General features: G+C 30.1%; 1 protein-coding gene across 4 annotated transcripts in view; it reads right to left on the bottom strand.

The window, feature by feature from the left end:
• The window catches only part of LOC134236037 (receptor-type tyrosine-protein phosphatase epsilon-like), a 43255-nt gene extending 26917 nt beyond the window's left edge, over window positions 1-16338 (bottom strand). For 2 of the 4 annotated variants that reach the window (XM_062718217.1, XM_062718221.1), the window contains exons 1-4: window positions 16215-16338; window positions 15068-15301; window positions 14145-14399; window positions 13730-13864 (exon numbers count right to left, since the gene is read on the bottom strand). In XM_062718217.1, the coding sequence (XP_062574201.1) occupies window positions 13730-13864; window positions 14145-14399; window positions 15068-15301; window positions 16215-16263 (673 nt within the window). In that variant the 5' untranslated portion in view covers window positions 16264-16338. The remainder of the gene's footprint in view (window positions 1-13729; window positions 13865-14144; window positions 14400-15067; window positions 15302-16214) is intronic. The other 2 variants (XM_062718219.1, XM_062718220.1) reach the window with 2 other exon arrangements.
• Window positions 16339-19083: the final 2745 nt, after the last annotated feature.

The following is a 19083-nucleotide window of genomic DNA, read 5'->3' as shown; positions in this document are numbered from 1 at the left end:
AATTCCCATAAATTAAAATTCAGATCGATATTTAAAACTCTGTAATCAACTATTACTGGTTGCAAATTGTAACAAGTAAATGGGTAATTCATCATGCAGACTATAGGTAAGGAATCAAATGTGTAGCGAATCAGCCCTATTCACATTTTTGCTGTTTAAAAGTTTTAAAGATTTCAGATAAAAATAAGGTACATTCTAAATACAATTTAAAATTTCCTCTCTTAAATATTTTGGATGGTTTTATCAAATTCTAGCCAGATAAATTTTTACCCGCTTCCAGCAGGACTGTCGTACTCATGTAGAAATCTGGAACACATCATACATGTAGAAGTGTGGTGATAATTCCTGGTGTAGGGTTTTGCCTAACTTAGTGTAAACAGTTTTATTTCTGCTATATCTCCTTTTAACCTCTCTTTAAATTTATAGGTAGTGTCTTACGAGTTTAGGCACCATACAGTGTTTTTCCCTTTATTTCAAAGTAAACGGTTGGAGGTCAGTTGTAACAGGCTCGGAGCTGATGTTTGTGAACAGAATCTCTGTGGACCTGGCAACAAATTTTGTTTCAAAGCGGCATTTTTGTCGATTGGGGTGGTCGATTTGCCTGGTGGCCGGTTCTTAAGGAAAACACTGAATCATACTTTTAATGCAACTCTGATGTGCTAGACTGTAAAGAGAGCCTAAACAGTTTAACAAAATGGACAATTTCAATTCATGACAATATAGATCTATCTAACTGATTCCTTTGTTAGCAAGAATGTTTATTTTAAATATTGTTCATGAATGTTCTAGACATGCATGCATCTATGGGTTGCACATTGCACAAGTTTTATTTTCAATTCATTCATAATAGCCTGTACACTAGAATCAATTTTTAAAATACATTAATCCCCCAAAATAAAGCCCATTGTCTATCTAACATTTTTTATAAATTTATAACACAACTACTCACACAGAGCATTTTACATTTTACACTTACATCTTGCATCATGCATCACGAAACATACACATTGCATTTTTACAAAAAAAAAAATCTGATCATGAACTCCCAGCTACATTGTTGTATGTGTAGCTTATAAATTGAGTTGAATGTTGTGAATATGTGTTGTTTGATGTTGTTTGAATATTTGATTTGGGGCATGCTCGTTGTTGGCTACCCATTGCCCTAGTTGTATTTAAATTCATACAGCCCTTAATTAAAATATTCAACTGTTAATCAAGATCTGTAGCAGTAATATGTTGAATGTTGTGAATATGTGTTGGTTGATGTTTGATTATTTGATTTGGGGCATGCTCTCTGCTGGCTGCCCATTGCCCTTGGTGTATATGAACTCATACAGCCCTTAATTTACATACACTAATTTAAACACACACAACGCATTTTTACAAAAAAAATCAACTGTTTATCATGACCTGTAGCTACAATATGTTGAATGTTGTGAATATGTGTTGGTTTATGTTGTTTGAATTTGATTTGGGGCATACTCTTTGCTGGCTGTCCATTGCTCTTGGTGTATTTGAATTACAGCCCTTAATTTACATAGACTAAACATACACAATAAAAAAAAAAGAAAAAAAAGAGAAAAACAATGGCTCAATGCCCTTATAATTGAATTATAGCCCTTAATTTACATTATACAAACTGCATGATTAAATGAACAAATAAAACTATTCATCATGACCTGCATGTAGCTGCATGGTTATATATGTATAATAACTGATACACTAAACATTCAAAATCTACACACACTACAAAATTTCTTGATTTGCACCTAGTTCATTGTAGTCTTTTACATGTTCTAACTATTTTTCAATTTTTATGAAAATTAAACTTAACACATACATCAAACAATCAAAATATGATGCGCAGCTGATTATCATTTATTTTATTTAGAAAACAAATAATTTAACAATTTATTATGCTTTGTACAAATATTTACGAGTTTTAATTTCATATACTACAAGTCAGAATATAATATTTAATCAGCGAAGCATGAAAGATCACTAGTATTCACTAAGTCTACAATTGTTTATTGGAATTAATTTTTGGCAAAACCTTGAAATCACAAGACTGCTTGAGTATTAATTTTTATAACTACAACTGGTCATTGATCGGACATACTTCTCGTACAAATTCTAATTTGAACATCATTTACTTTCTTGCTGGAACTGTGGCACATTTCCGAACTCTGAATATTAGTGGTAGGGTGTCGTAAGCTAGCTAGCATTATATGGTACATTATACATTGTATATTAATACATTATTTCTAAATCAATCGTATTGTGCCATGTTTGCTAATCAGTATAGCTTTAACCAGAATTGTAACTTAGTTTGTTTAACACAGATAAACTTTCTATAAAGTTTAGATTTTGTAAATTCTATTGCTGTTATACTGACCCTGTTAGTAAATTTAACCCATAAGTATGTCATATTTTAACAATTGGTAGACCCTTGTTTTTATTCTAAATTTCAACACAATGTCCCATTGCACCAATCAATATATATAGGGCTTGTTTGAACAGTCAGTAGGGATTGCTTTCTCTTAAGCACATGATCCTACCCAAAGAAATTCAAGGGGTACTTGTTCAATAAAATGTTTACCTTTGTATGTCCATACATATACACTTATCCGAGTTTGTTCAACGTTCGTTTTCTCCAGTTTTCTCATAAGGTTAGTTTGATATACATGTACAGCTGTATTCTAATAAATAGGTAATAATATTTCCAGTAATAAGGTTAGTACAGTTTCCTTTTAATTCAGATATAAAATAGATTTTGAAAATTTAATCTGTTTCTCGCTTATGTATTTTGCTTAATATATATTCCTGGTTTCTACATGTGTAGTGATATACATGCGTACATGTTTCTTTGATCTACTCATCACCAAAATCTTAGATACTATTTTATTAGGGTCATCACATCGACTCCATTGGGGGTTAGGTTTAATTTTACAGGGAATCAATTTCATCAATCATGATAGGTATTGGCTTGGGCAGGGTTACTTCTGCCGCTCTACCCCCACCCATATGGTGGCGGAGTTCCCTACCACAAAAAAGTTGTGGTCGGGAACTTGTGGCGTAAACGATCGGCACTAAGTAACTATCCTTGTATGCAGTCATCATGTAACTCATGAAAGTTGAAAAGTAAACTTTGGATTTAGATATACATAAATAAGTGCTTGACCTCTGCACCTCCCAGGGTCAAGGCTTTTACCACTTTCTGATATGGTGTTTGTGAACTTTGACCTTTGAACTTTGAATATTTAATATGTAATATTTGCTTTGTTGTGTTGTCAGAGACACCAATAGCTTTTCATAATTTGTGTCTCTGGATAAACAGCCGTGCCCAATTTTCGCCACAATAAAATTTATTAAATACATACCTGATGTTTTTATATGCACTTATCTGAGATAAATAGAAACTGAGAATATTACGCAAAAACCGTTATAAGTATATTTCAAAAACTGACAGTAAAAGTAACGTAGCCCATTAAACGGGCCAGTATCCAATCATTTGATTATAGTTTAATATGTTTAAACCGACGTCAGACACAAAATATTTATTCAAACAACTTGAAATCACAATAATATATTTTGTCTGTTGATTTGTAATTGGTGTGTACGATTGGTCAACGATGTGTAAACTTTTAAACACACTACAAATAGTGAAAACGCATTGTTATTTGTTTAAAATAGGGCATCCTTTATCCTGACGTTGTTATAAATCTAGCGCCCTGGGCTGTGCAACCTGTGTTTAAGAAGTGTTTACATTGATGACGCTGATAAATTATCGTGTATATTGTTTTGAATTTTAAAAATCAAATCAATTATGGTGTAGACATAAGTATTATGTTGCCCTCACTTGATAGTGCAGCATGAAAAAGAAATTAGCGCGTGTCTATGAACAATTTCTTAAAAATTCAAAATCTATATTTTTTACTTTATCATGAAATTAGCATTACATCATACTGGCCGGTGCTGGTTGCATATGCAAAGTATTTACACCTATTATGTTCAGAATAAGGTTTTCATTGTTTTACTTTTTTATGGTCTATGTTAAGATATTATTATACATGCTTGCAATTGCGGGCTTTATTAAAAAATTAAGCATTTGTCAACAAACTTTTTGGACAACTCTTGTATATCTTCCTTATCAATTGTAATATCTTGTTTTAAGAAAAAATGGTACACACAAGTAAGCTGAAGTTGATATTAAAATTGGTAGAGCTTCAAATTGAAACATATATGTAGTTTTTAGAGGCCAGGCCCTCTAACAACATGTTGGAATTCCCAGAGGTACCCAATGCGTCCTTTTATTAGCAGACCTATTCTTAAATTCATTTGAAGCAGAATTTATCTAAAAAAATATTTTGGAAGAAAAAAAGAACACTTGCTCTGGACATCAAATCGACAAGTATATAAAGATTAAAGAGGTATATTTGATTATAAATGGTTCATTTCCATGTGTTGATATATCCCAAAGAACTTGAAATAAAAGCTAACTCAGAATATGACACATCTGATTCAGATGTAAGCATTTTACTAGAAAAAATGTTAATGGTAACCTAACAACAAAAAATTATGCAAATATGATGATTTCAACTTTTTCTATCATCAACTTTCTTTTCTTGTGTAGAAATAAATCTCCTGCACAAAGGGCATGTGTTCCCATTTTTTTTTAATACGCACATGTATGGTCCTCTACACATACTATCATTTTTTTTAAGTTATTCTATTAACCAACAAGATGTTTGAACTCATTTAAACTCTTTATTTTGCAGGATCTATGGTAAATTCAAATACAACCTGTCAATGGGTCCAATTCTCACTGACGTATTTCATGCCAATGTTTACACACTGAAAATTATCCGGATTTTTTTCCCGTTTATCCGATTATGACAAGGAGCATATATGTACACAGTTGTACATGTGTTACTAATGCCGCCTTTTATGTTTTTGGAGAGTTCTGTTTGCCGTGCTCCAAATTTGTATTGTTCAATAAGACTTTGGCTTTGAGACCTTTAAAATTTTGATTTCTCCATTAGATATCTACTCACAAAGAAGAACCCCATGTGAAGAAAATGCAGAAAAAGATACATATATATTTTTTTCTATTTTTTTCGTTGAAAATTTCGACCTACAATTGTCCATTATCATTTAAGGAAGTAAAGAAATAATAATCAAAAAACATTAATTCTTTATTTCAATGAATAAACAAATTATTTTTTTTTACAAACTCGAATACCGCATTTGTGGCACGTACATTTCAAATGACTCAGTAGTTCTCAATATCGTCCATTCTTTGACAGTGAATCGTTCTCTTATTTACCGGTAGTGCCTAGTTCTTTCAGCTTGGAATTTTGTTTTTTAGAAGACATGAATCCCTTTATCAGGTCTATCATTAAGCTCTGATTGGCAAGGATTTGTGCCTGATTTGCCTGCAAGGATCTGTGCTTCCGGAATATCCAGGTTCACATAAACCAGAACAGAAAAGTTAGTCACGTGATGGCAAGGTTTGTGATCTTTACAGTAACCACATTGTTCTTGACATTCTGACCCATACCGGCTATTAGTGCAGGCTTAAAATAAAACAAAATAGCCATTGTTACACGCTGAATAGAATGTATTAGAATGTATTAAAAATAGTAAAAGGAAACAAACCTAAGCAGTTGGATAACGAATCAGATGTAAAATATCGAAACATTTCTAAGAAAAATAAAAATATTGGAATCACATTTGTAGCTGTCACCAAATAATCGAAAATTATATCGAGAATTTATTCAGAATAATTAAATTGTTGCAAAATATTTTACAACTTTTAACAAAATGAATTGATGTATGATCAATGTTTCATAAGATAATAAGAAATATTTATAGAATTTTTACGATTATTTTTCAAATATTTTTAAAATTTTATTTAATTTCGTTATATAATTATCCCTGATAGCCTACGTCACATCCGTTTGAACAGGACCTATTCAGTGGATGACATTGATTGATTGTATACTGTTTAACGTCACTCTCCAGAATATTTCACTGATATGGAGACGTCGTGGATGACATTGAACTGACTCCTTTAAATAGTTTTAAATCTAAATTGCAAAAAAAAGTACTTAAGATAATGTCTTTCTTGGGACTTTGATCAACTGTATTAATGTTTTTTTTTTGTTTTTGTTTGTTTTTTTTTTTTTTTTGATTTGCACTGTACATAATAAAGAAGACGTCTTTGTTATAAATTCAGCATACATATATATGTAATTTAGTTCAGCATTTAAGACAGAAAGATTTTCTTGGTATAGTACATGTAACTTCTCCTGAATTGTTCAATACCCCATTGGATATGAATAAATCATATCAATTTCCCTTTATTAAATACACATTTCTCATTTTAAATGAACGTTACCGTTGGTAAACGGAGATCACACTACGTTTTTGAAATATTCCATAGAATATTAAAAAAGAGAATCAGAATATTAGGATAAACATCATTCAAATGATGAATCCAAATATCCGCTAAAAGAAACGAATGCTTTTGGTGCCTTGAGTCACCCAAGTTAGGTTTTGTACTTTAAGGTAGGTCGCGGGTTTACTGCATAAAAATTCTTACGAGAAAACATATCCTGAAAATTTGATATAATGTTCTTTAGAATTTACAGCGTATTATTTGCAATTTATATAAAATTTGTGTACGTAGTTTTAATGCTATATTACTGTAAACGCGGTATTGTTATAAGGACTTTTTTTTACGCTTTACTATTGAAATATATGGGAAAATTTTATCAGTTGTTTCCTTAAAATAGCTTCTTTTAAAAAGGTTGGATAACTTTTAAACCAATATCGAATTAGTTTAAATTTAAAAATGTTTGTTCAAGATGAGGTAAAATCAAAACTATTGATATAAAAAAATCAATATGTCTTCTCGCTAGATTTTTCGCTAAATAATCTCAAAGTTTGCTTTTATATTGCTAAAATGTTGCGTTTATGGCGTTATTAATGTATACAGCGTCATTTGTTGAACGTAGTCACGTTTACAGTATGAGTATAAATTAAATATCTTGACATTTGGAATATGCAAGATCTAAAAGGTGACATAGATGTAAAATTTAATTTTATTCATCATTTAACTTATTGCGGAGACATATGAGGATGGCCAGCAACTTATTTTCACTAGTATTGTGAAATTCATATTCATATTCTGATCACAAAGTCAGAATAAACTGTATAAACATTCCTCGTGTATGAGAATTTTAAAACATGCAGCGACAATACCGCGAGTTATAAAATATTAGTTCCTGTACTTTTAGGAAATTCATGGTAATAGAATTTCAGGCATAACACATTAATTTGATCCCTTTATTCAAAAACTGTCAAAAATATTCATCCAGATAAACTAAGGAAATTAGCTTGTTACTTGCAATGTTCTTTTTATATTTAGCTAGTATATGGGCCTAACTCTCAAACATTTGTTAATTTCGAATTCTCTTAATCAAATTTCCTGAGTTGCAAATAATGTACGCAAATACAACCCCTGTCAAGTTTTCCACTTAACAACTTTATTTATGATAACTTTTTTCAAAAATTCATAACTTTAATTTTACAAACTTATGCTTTTTTAATTTTAACACTTATTGTATAAATTATTCCTTTCATTTGGTATTGTATTGAATTTGTCCTAAGGTGCATTAAATAAAATCACATCAGAATTCAGAATTTCTGAAATTGAATTATAAAACATGTGCGAGGTTTACATACAATAGCATGCACTTTGTATTAATCTACTTGATTCGTACAGGCTTGGTGTCATTTGTAGAGAATTAAACGGGAAACAACGCAACGTTGCCTTTGTGACGTAACTGACGTCATAATCAAATGTGCACAAAATAGCCGCTCGAAGCGTCGAACTTGTGTACCAAAATTGATGACAAAAGCAAACCCGCGACCTACCTTAAACGCCTTGACGACGGATTTTCCGTTATTTCCCGATCATGCCAAAGAGGACACGGTGTGTGTAATCGGTCTTTTGGAGGTCTGTGTTTGCTCTGCTCCTATTTCGTATTCTTTTATGGACTTTTGATGTTAAATACTGTTCGTTATATCCATATGTTACCTTACCAGCTTCACACTGAGGTCCTTGATACCCTTGTTTACACCAAGAACAAGCTCCAGTCTCTATGTGACAGTAACCGTCACCACAATTGTCAGGACAGGGGAGGGAACAGTTTGGTCCCTAGCAGCCAGCAAGACATTTTTTCAAATAACACATGTAGTATATGTAATGATATTTTTAAGAAATACAACACAAAATATGAAGTTGAATGGAAACGATGCGCAAATATATCGAAGGAAACAAAATGGCGTCATACCTTAGACTTCTACCTCATACAGTTCATTATGTGCTTAGAGTAAATAATCATCCGGGTATTGTACATATGTCTTTCGTTGTAGTATATGACGTACTGTGCATGAAAGGAACAGGTAACAATGGCTGGTATGGTAGATCTGGTATAGTTTGTATCGTGAAAACATAATTGACCATCAAGTCGATTTGTTGTGTTTGATAAATAATGATCACGTACAGAGTGTCACAGAAAACATTTACAGCAATAAGTAAAGTGGTAGATCTATATGCCGCAATCCTTCATAAATTTAAAAATCATTTTTAAAAAAAAAAAATGAAATATTTATAGCCTCTACTATATATAATCAAACAAAGCAATGAAACTTTTATCAAATCATTTGAATATAACAACTTCAGTCATATTTACATAAGTTAAAAAAAAAACAAGTTTAATCGCCTAATTTTGGATTTATTATTCACTTAAACAAATTAATTTCTTTATTTTCTGTAATTTGTATTGGTTACCGTACTTTTTTCAATGACAAATTGAATTTTAATACGTTCACATGTAAAACCACGCCTTATAATAAGTATAAGTCAAAACTAATAAATTGAAATAAAGATGTATACATGTATTTTTTTGAAACAAGGGTTTGCTGGCAGTAAAAAGATTGAAAATGGTATCAATTTGAATGGGTGTTTAGTGATGTTAGGAACAAGTGGGGTTTCTGCTAATCATGTCTAAAGATAATCTATCATTTTCATGTTAAAATAATATGCTTAAACTTAATTAATTATTAAGTGCACATTAAAATTTGCTGAATATCAAAAAGAATCTTCTATAAACTACGATTATGAATGAATTAATCATATATATAAAAGAACTTATTTCATTAATCGAATATCACCAAATAAGAAAAAATTTCATGATCATTAATCTCAAAACAAGTATATGGAATATACAATTTTACCGTTGATTTTAAATTATTAACGATATCGAGTCCGTTGCATAATCATAATCATCACTACTTTATATAATGTTCAAAACTATGACAGATTTGAAAGAAAGGAGAGAGAGAAAACAAAAAAAAATTATCACGGGGCTGTGGAATCAATATTGTATATATTTGTATTAAATATTTTTGGGGGAAAATCTCAAAAAAGGCATAGACTTTGGTATTGAATACTGTTCGTTATCTCCATATATTTCATTCATTTGACTTTTGGAAATGGTGATATAATTATTTACTGTAAAAAAAACTGGAAAAGTATATTTTATATTAAAAAATAACTCTAGTTCGTCATCTCCAAATTCTTAATTTCATTTCCCGATTATTGGAGTACATCGTAATGAGAGGGTTTCCCCAGCTCTCCTAGTTCCTGGTAATCCCCAGCCACGTTTCTATCCGAATTATCATAAATGTCATTTGGTTTTCTTTTTAGATTATTAAATTTCTCTTTAATTGTTAGCTCAGCCATTCTTTTCTCCCGTTTCCTGTAAAATAATAACAATTATCATTTATGTGCTTGATTTTGTAACTAATTAGTAGTATATTCTCTATATAGAGAAGATGTCAACATACTGTAAAATCACATATCTTCTGGGGGTCATATTTTTGTGGTTGGAAGGAAATGTTCTAGTTCATGGGGATTTGATTTCGTGGTTAAAAAATTGTTCAGTAATAATGTATGTGAAAAATTGCCTTTCCTAGTGGACATAAATTCGTGGGTCTCTTCATACCTCCCAAAACACGAATATTAAACCCAATCAAAAATAATTGATTTCACAGTAATTGAAAAAACTCCCCCAAAAAACATTGACGGTCATTAAATTTTACATTCTGACCGCTAAGGATAACTTTCACACATTTTCATTAATTAAAAAATTGATTTATTGATTTTCCGTCACGATGGAAAACACCACAATCAAGTAAAGATTTGAAAGCACCAGTTGTACACACTTGATGCAGTTATTTCATTTAAAGGTAAATTGTATTTTAAGGAAGTTCCTTTTTTTATTTAAAATTATTTTGACTTAGGCAACATTAATCATGTTAGCCTCCACGAGAGCATCGGTCAATATTTCCTTGGAGGATATCATGATCAAAGTTGGCTATTTGTTTATTCATTCAAATAAGTTTGAGGCATATCGGTCCTATAATTCGCTGTCACCTGCATATAATGTAACTTGATAACATGATTAAATCAATCATGTTTTCATCTTTAAATTTAATAAATTACACAAGTGCTATGGAAAAGAAACAATTTAATTAAGACGTCAATATTAATACTTTTACCTACCATTTCATCAACTTGAAGATAAAAGCAATTAAGACGACATTAGCTAAAGCAGATACCAAAAATGCGCCAAGGGTTGCATAAAAGCTTGAGAGTGGCACTTTTTTAGATAAATCCTTTAATTAAAATCTTAATAATGCCAATTCATAAATCTTAAATTAAAGAGTTACTGATTCAAGCAAGCTTTTATTTTGTTCTCTCTCTCTTTTATCCTTTTTTTATTTTTGTTAAATTTATCATGTTTTAAATTTATGTATTTGATTGTCATGAGGCGTTTTATGAAAAATGTATACTTGACAAAACAAGTATAAATTAATTAAATTATAAAGTATATATTTTAAATTTCATTCATGTAATTTGAGGCAAAAAATTTTTATTACGATTTAAGAATGTAACGTTTGTTTTCGACACCCTGAATGTACACGTAGGATTTATAATGGGAACGAATGCACTATTATTATGAAACAGGACTGAGTAATGCATGATTGTATAAAAATATTTATACTTTACATGACTTTTTACATGCCAGTTTTTTTTTTTTTTTTGCATGATAAAATATGACAGCCTGCTTGCAAAAACAAAAATATCCTCGTATACATTTTTCCAGTGTTGGATATATTCCATTAAAACCAATTTTGATTTTATTTTCCTGCCGATTTTATATATGCAACTCAACATACAATAAATATCATAGTGTTTACCTGTAATGACTATTCAAGGAATGAATATTTCCTGAGAAAATTCTTTTTTTACTTGTATCTAAATTCATGATTTAATGGCTTTTTAAAAAATATATCTATCTTTGACAATATATTTTTAAAAACCTGTATACCCGGAGAATTTAAAACAACACAATATCTACATGTAAATGGGGAACACACTAAAGCAGACATACAAGGTACTACTTTATGTGTTCATGATTTACAAGTGTCAAAAGAACAATAAGAAAAAAATGTGTGTATTCAATTTTTTGAAATTTAAAAAAATACTGAAAAAACTGAATTAAAAAACTCCAAGTATCAGTTAATTCATTGATTATTTATATATCAATTAACATTTTAATTTTGTTATCAACACTAGAGAAACTGGAGTCTCTGTTGTAGTTATATATGCACATAATAAACTGTGTGAATTATTATTTAATATTTTTACAGGTGTAATATACAGCCTGCCTTTTTCATAGTGAATACATTGAAGAACAGACACCATGACCACAAGCTTGCTTCAAAAGAGGTAAGTAAATAGTCTGTAATGAACTTAAAACTTTTTTATATATTCTTCCCATGAAAGTTTTAGGATTATAATGTATTCAAAATGTCTGGTTTTTTTTTTTTTTTGCTTGTCTGTTTGTTTGTAGTATTTATTTTTTGGCCAAAGGTTATACATTTGTAAAATGTGAATTATCACCTATAGCATGTTTAAACTTTGCAATTATTTAACTTTTAAACATTCAAAATTCAATTGTCAAAATTTTGATATATCAAAAGAAAGTAAATACTTTTTGGTTGAAGTCTGTCACTTGTCTGTCTATTCCATCATTAACTTTTCAAATTTCATCTTTATATAGTTTCAAATCACATTACATATACCTGGAAAACTTGCAGTGCTTTTTTGTATATCCATTCAGCAGAATCTTTACATTGTAGGCTCCACCCCTGCCCTAACATGAAATTTGCCATTATCGAAAACTGATGAAATTTCTTAAGTGCTCAAGGTAATTACTTTTTGTGGTAACATATTTTAATTAATAATACATGAAGAAGGATATGGAAATAACGAACAGTATTCAATCTCAACGTCCAAAAAATATACAAACATGTGTTTTGATCTTGCCATGGAATTATCATGACATTGGGACTTTTTGATTATTTAATTATTTTCTTCGTCATTTCAGAAGCAATGAAGTCACTGTCGGGGAAACGATGCCAGAATTGTGTAAAAATTTGAAAAATAAATGCAAGATTAATGCTTACAATTTTGTTCTTTTAATTTCTTATTGTTTGCTTAAGGCATTTAAGGCCAAGTTTAATATTTGGTTCACATTGCAATCCAAGGAAATACCAATTATTAATAGGAAAATGTAAGGAAAGAAATAAAATTAACATATGATCAACATATGAACATAAACGTATGTTCATCATATGATCATACAAAACATATGAATAACATATGTTAAACATATAATCAACATATGTTTATAAACATATGTTGAACATATGTTGCAACCTTTATGGCGAACATATGTTTCGGAACATATGTTAAACTTATGTTCAACATATGTTGAACATTTGTTGCAATTTTACCTGTGTAACATGATTAAATCAATCATGTTTTCATCTTTAAATTTAATGAATTACACAAGTGCTATGGAAAAAGAATCAATTTAATTAAGACGTCAATATTAATAGTTTTACCTACCTTTTCATCAACTTGAAGATAAAAGCAATTAAGACGACATTAGCGAAAGCAGATACCAAAAATGCGCCAAGGGTTCCATAAAAGCTTGGGTGGCACTTTTCTTTATCCTCTAATTGATCTACAATGCCAATTCATAAATCTTAAATTAAAGAGGTACTGATTCAAGCAAGCTTTTATTTTGTTCTCTCTCTCTTTTATCCTTTTTTTATTTTTGTTAAATTTATCATGATTTAAATTTAGGTATTTGATTGCCATGAAGCGTTTTATGACAAATGTATACTTGACATAACAAGTATAAAAAATTCAATATATATTTTAAATTTCATTCATGTTACTTTAGGCATAAAATTTTTATTACGGTTTAAGAATGTAACATATGTTTGCGGACACCCTGAATGTACACGTAGAATTTATAATAGCAGCGAATTTATTATGAAACAGGACTGAGTAATGCATGTATAAAAATACTTATACTTTACATGACTTTTTAAATGCCAGTTTTTCTTTTGCATGATAAAATATGACAGTCTGCTTGCAAAATAATTATTCTCCAGCATAGAATATATTCCGTTAAAACCAATTTTTGGTTTAAATTTCCTTAAATTTTCTTAAATATGCCAAATACAAATATCTCGAAATTAAGGTGTTGCAAAAACATGGTGATTATATTAATATTACCATTTTGACAATGATATCCCTGATACCCGGGTTTACACCAGAAACATACTCCAGTCTCTATGTGACAATAACCGTCACCACAATTGTCAGGACATGGTAGAGAACAGTTAGATCCATAATATCCTACTATACAACCTTTTAACAATAAAAGAAGATCTATCTTTGGAATACATATAATCATAATATTGCTCTACCATTTTCACATTGATATCCCTGATATAGCGACAATTTTTAGTACAGGGAATAGAACAGATAAATTCATAGTAGCCAGTCAAACAACGTTGAAGTATCTTATAAAAATTACAAATTTGGCGATACAATACATGTAATGTAGTTGAATAAAAATGAAAGGATAACATGTGAAAGAAAGCAAAACGATAGAAAAAAAACATAAACAAAAGTTAAGACTTCATACCGTAAACTTCTACTTCGCAGATATTGTTATATGCGTATGGAGAATAATAATCCGGGTATGTTACACTTTCCAGCCTTTCATTGTAGTATATGACGTATTGGCCGTGCACAGGACACATGATTTCGGCAATAGCAGGTATAGTAGACCTGGTATAGTTTGTATCGTGGAAACATAAGTGACCATCAAGTCGGTTTGTTGTGTTTGATACATAAACGTAGAAACCTAGAAATCTTCTTGTACATCCATGATTTTTATCTGAAATTTGAGATTACCAATTAATAATGCAAGTTTGCCCCTGAAAATAAAAAAAATCTTTTTTTTTTTTTTAATTTTCAGGAAAAGTAACGAGAAAGGTATTTTTGAAATGAGCCAGACTATGAAGCAAGTTATGAACAAAAAGATAAAATCCATGCTCATTTCAGTTTTAGTATTTTAAGATGTGACAGATCATGGAACGATTTTCTTGCATAAGATATAATTATTCAAATGTCATGATATGGAGTTTACATGAAAATGAATTTATATATACGAGTTCAAAAATCTCGAAGGAATGTCAAACAATTACATGTAACATTAAATAATTTAATCAAATTGTTAAATATGAATAGTCATAACGCTTTAATAGGTAATTTATTTTCTCTTTTTTTCGAAAATAGACTCAAAGATTGCAAAGTTAATTGTTTGTTTGTTGCTTATCGACCTCTTGAATTTTTCGCTCTTATGTAAACTTCATCATTTGCCGTAGGATAGCTGAAAATTTATACTTATACTTTTAGAAGCTATGGCAAGTTTCATCATTTTTGAATACCACATAGATGTTAGATATTCTAAATTGTCACAGCAGAAATTAAAAGCTAAACGTTCCGTTATTAAATGGTTCTGAAAAAAACTATCCTTATCTTTTTTTTCGTAAATCAACTTACCCCATACAACATTATCAGTCCGGTAATAAATCCTTATGACATGGATGCTATAGATAGAATCCAAGTTTACCCACCAGGTGGCAGTTCTTTGACCGTTAGCTGAAGCTACACACTGTCCTCCCACCGCTCTGAGGTCAGACGTAAGCCCATCTACTGCATTACTTGAATCAAACCTGCTATCAATGACACTGGAAGGATATGCCTGCCATGTCTGTTTATTCAACGCTACATTAACTAAAATGGGACAAAATAGAACAGATCGTATGGTTTATATTTAAATACACAAGCTACATTTAAAATTTAAAAAATCTCATGCGTTGACCATGTATATTTTTTGAAAAAACTATTCTGGAGAAATTTATATGACAAAAATTTCACGAGTCAGCTGACACAATTCTTAATAAATATCCGAAATACTATTTAAATTGAAATTGAATTTGTAATGTAAAGGACAACTGTAGCATATCCTAATCTTACGATATAATATACAATTATAAGAGAATTTTATTTCAGCAATTCAATGTAATGTTCTTTCAGATCTGAATTACCTTTCGTATATCTTTTTTGAATTTTCTTTTGTCAATATTTTTTTTAATAATTACTTATACATGTTATGGTTTCCTTATAAAATTTTTACTCATGCCACTAAATTGTTAAATTGAAATATGCTTATTTCCTAATATGAAATTCTTATAATTGTCACAAAAACTTTATAGATGCAATTTGTTTTTATAACCAATTAATTTTTGTTTTACTAATAAGTATTTTTTTCTAACGATAAATCCTGTTAAAACACGATGTAATATTCTAATTTAAAAAAATCCCTTCATCCTCACTTTTTTGTCAATTCTACGAATTATCTGGATGACTGCTGCTTTGTACTAATGACAGACACCAGGTTAACTTCTAATAACTTGAAAGATTGAAATAAACATTTATTTATGTGGATGAACAAAACAAATTTAAGCACTAACTATGCTTTGCACTATCAGTTTGATTGATTGATTGTATATTGTTTCACGTCCCTCTCGAGAATTTATGAATAAACATCATATATTCAAAACTTACATTCATTAAAAATGTTATTATTACTCTCTCGTCAGGAGAAAATGGAAAGTTTTAAACTAAATTGAAAATATAAACTTACCATAACCATAGGTACAACTAATTACCAATGCTAAACAATATATTGCCATTAAAAACAAACCGATAATCTATCACAAGGATGACTTGTTGTAGTGTACGTGTACGTAGTCAATATTATGATTAAGTAAAAATTAAACGTTGCAGGAAGTTTAATTACGTCATTTGACCTTAAAGATCATTAAACATAACAAAGTGGGAAATAAACATTTTACATGTAATAAGATAAATAAGCAAAAGAAACCTTTCTATTGAAAACCAAAGTATTGATAAATTTTTCATGAGGAAGGAGAACAGGTTAAGTCCTCGTGAAGGAATCCTTCCTTATAAGTCTAATATCTGAACGGATTAATCAGAGGTAAATTATGTTCATGATCATTTTTTGCCAATGAAAGTCAGATTTCTCGCAATTATTTACTATCATAAACATAATCCTTCACTGCATGGGTACAGCTTTGCGTAGACAACCAGAAGAACACTGAATAAAAACGTTTTGCAAGCGGCCTTCCATAAGGAAGGGATTACAAGTTTTACATTGTTGAGAATCTTTCCATTTGAAGAATTTTACAAGCGTTTAACCCTGACTCTCTGCAGATTGCATTTGTATGAGGCCTGTCGGACATGTTTCATAGCTCTGATACATGTTTATGTATTTCTACACTTCCCATTTCCATCCAGTGTTTTATTTAAAATATATATTTCCAGTTTTGGTTTCCATTCGAAGGTTATGAAAATAAACTATTGAAAATGAACAAATCGATTTCCATCATTATTCACGGACTCGTTTCGCATAATCAATAAGTCCATTCCAATATACACATAGGGATAGGAGTCAGAACACCTCTACTGTTTTCTTTTTATACCCCCCGCTTGAAAAGTGGGAGGGTATATAGTAATCGGTATTTCCGTCCGTCTGTACGTCCGTCCGTCTGTTACGCTTTGGGGTACCCATCTCTTATCCGCAACTCCTCTCATACCACTGAAGGAAATTTAATGAAACTTTCACAGATTCTTAATTACATATTGTCATTGTGCACCTCCTATTTTACTTTTTGATCTGACATGTCTTTTTGATTTTCCAGAGCAAAACATGGACACTGCTATTATATTCATATGGGAGGCGGGGGGTATCCTTTAGTGAGCTCATTGCTCACAGTACCTCTAGTTTCTTTCTTTTTCTTTCTTTTTTTTTAATTGTAAATTCTAGATTATTTTAACAAATACATGCAGTTTGCCAAGTAATAGGAACTCAACCAGGAGCTACTCGTTTTATGAATGAAAATTACATATTTTTTTAGATTCTCGAAAGTGTAAACTGCAAATATTCATGTGATATCTGTGTAATGAACCCCTTATTCAAATCTGAATGATACTGAGTATATGTCTTCTATTCTGGGTATTAAGAATGAATAGATACATTGTTTCGCAAAAATTGCTGCAGTGATTGACCATCATTTGTTCCATATGTCCTGATAATGCATATTCATCGTAACATTAATTAAGGACAGATGATACAAACAAATTTTTTCTTTGAAAAAGATTAAATATCATGTCACAAGTTTAGAAAAGTGGATGGTTCTTAGAATTTTTTCTCCGACGAACTGGAAAATGAAATAGATTTGGAAAATATTAGTAATATTTCAATAAAAAAACGAATAAAGACAAATCACATTCAGTAAAGGTTTACAGGTGAAAATAAATTTCAGAATATGTTATCCTGGCGTTAAAAGTGTAATATAGACCTTAGAAAAATATACCAAGCCAGGTGAATTTTAAGAGGAAGATCGAAATGACAAAAAATTGGCAATATCACATAGGCTGATTTTTACCATTTTGCTTTTCCTAATAAAATTCACCTGGCTCGGTATATTTTTCTTAAGTTTATTTTACACTTTTAGCGCCAAGATAACATATTCTGAAATTTATTTTCACCTGTAGACCTTTACTGAATGTGATTTGTCTATATTTGATTTTTCATTGAAATATTACTAATATTTTCCAAGTCTTTTTCATATTCCAGTTCTTCGAAGAAAAAATTCTAAGAACCATCCACTTTTCTAAACTTGTGACATGATATTTAATCTTTTTCAAAGAAAAAAATTGTTTGTATCATCTGTCCTTAAAGGTGTATTATTTTTTGTTTTGTTTTGTTTTTGCACTGTCTGTACGTATATATATGAAAAACACAGTAGTTGAGGAAAAATGACGGGTTTTTTTTTACTTTGATAATTTCAAAATGCTGATACGAGATACAAACTTGCAGTAGTACGGTATCATTGTAATAAGTAATCTGTATAATAAATTCTTAAATTCTGTTTTTTGCATATATAAAAACTACAATAATTGTTAGAATAATTCATTTGAAATTTGTTATCTGATAAAAAGAAACTTTTTAAAATTGCTCAAAATTGTTAAGGAGAAATTTCAGGAGTTCAGTAAACATTATTTCGAAAAGTTGTGTTAAACAGAGGAGGATACTTAAAAACTTCGACAAACTTTAAGAAAATTTAAAATCGTCAAATTTGACACACAATAACGCTGAAGTTGATATCAAAAATGCTAGAACTTCAAATTGAAACATCTATGTAGTTTTTAAAGATCAGGCCCTATGACAACATGTCGGAATTCCCAAGTGTACCCAATGCGCCCCTTTATTAGCTGGACCAATTTTTATATTCATTTGAAGCAGAATTTATTCAAATAAATTATATTTGGGAAGGAAGAAAAAAGAACACTTGCTTTGGACATCAAATCGACAAGTATATAAAGATTAAAGAGGTATTTTTTAATTATAAATGGTTAATTTCCATGTGTTGATATATCCCAACGAACTTGAAATAAAAGCTAACACAGAATCTGACACATCTGATTCA

Source organism: Saccostrea cucullata, unplaced genomic scaffold, assembly GCF_032062105.1.
Source record: "Saccostrea cucullata isolate Sc308-1 unplaced genomic scaffold, CSIRO_AGI_Scuc_v1 ctg1483, whole genome shotgun sequence".
In the NCBI taxonomy this organism is placed as follows: domain Eukaryota; kingdom Metazoa; phylum Mollusca; class Bivalvia; order Ostreida; family Ostreidae; genus Saccostrea; species Saccostrea cuccullata.
Note: the sequence above shows the minus strand (reverse complement) of the source record. Positions and strands in the feature narration are given on the sequence as shown.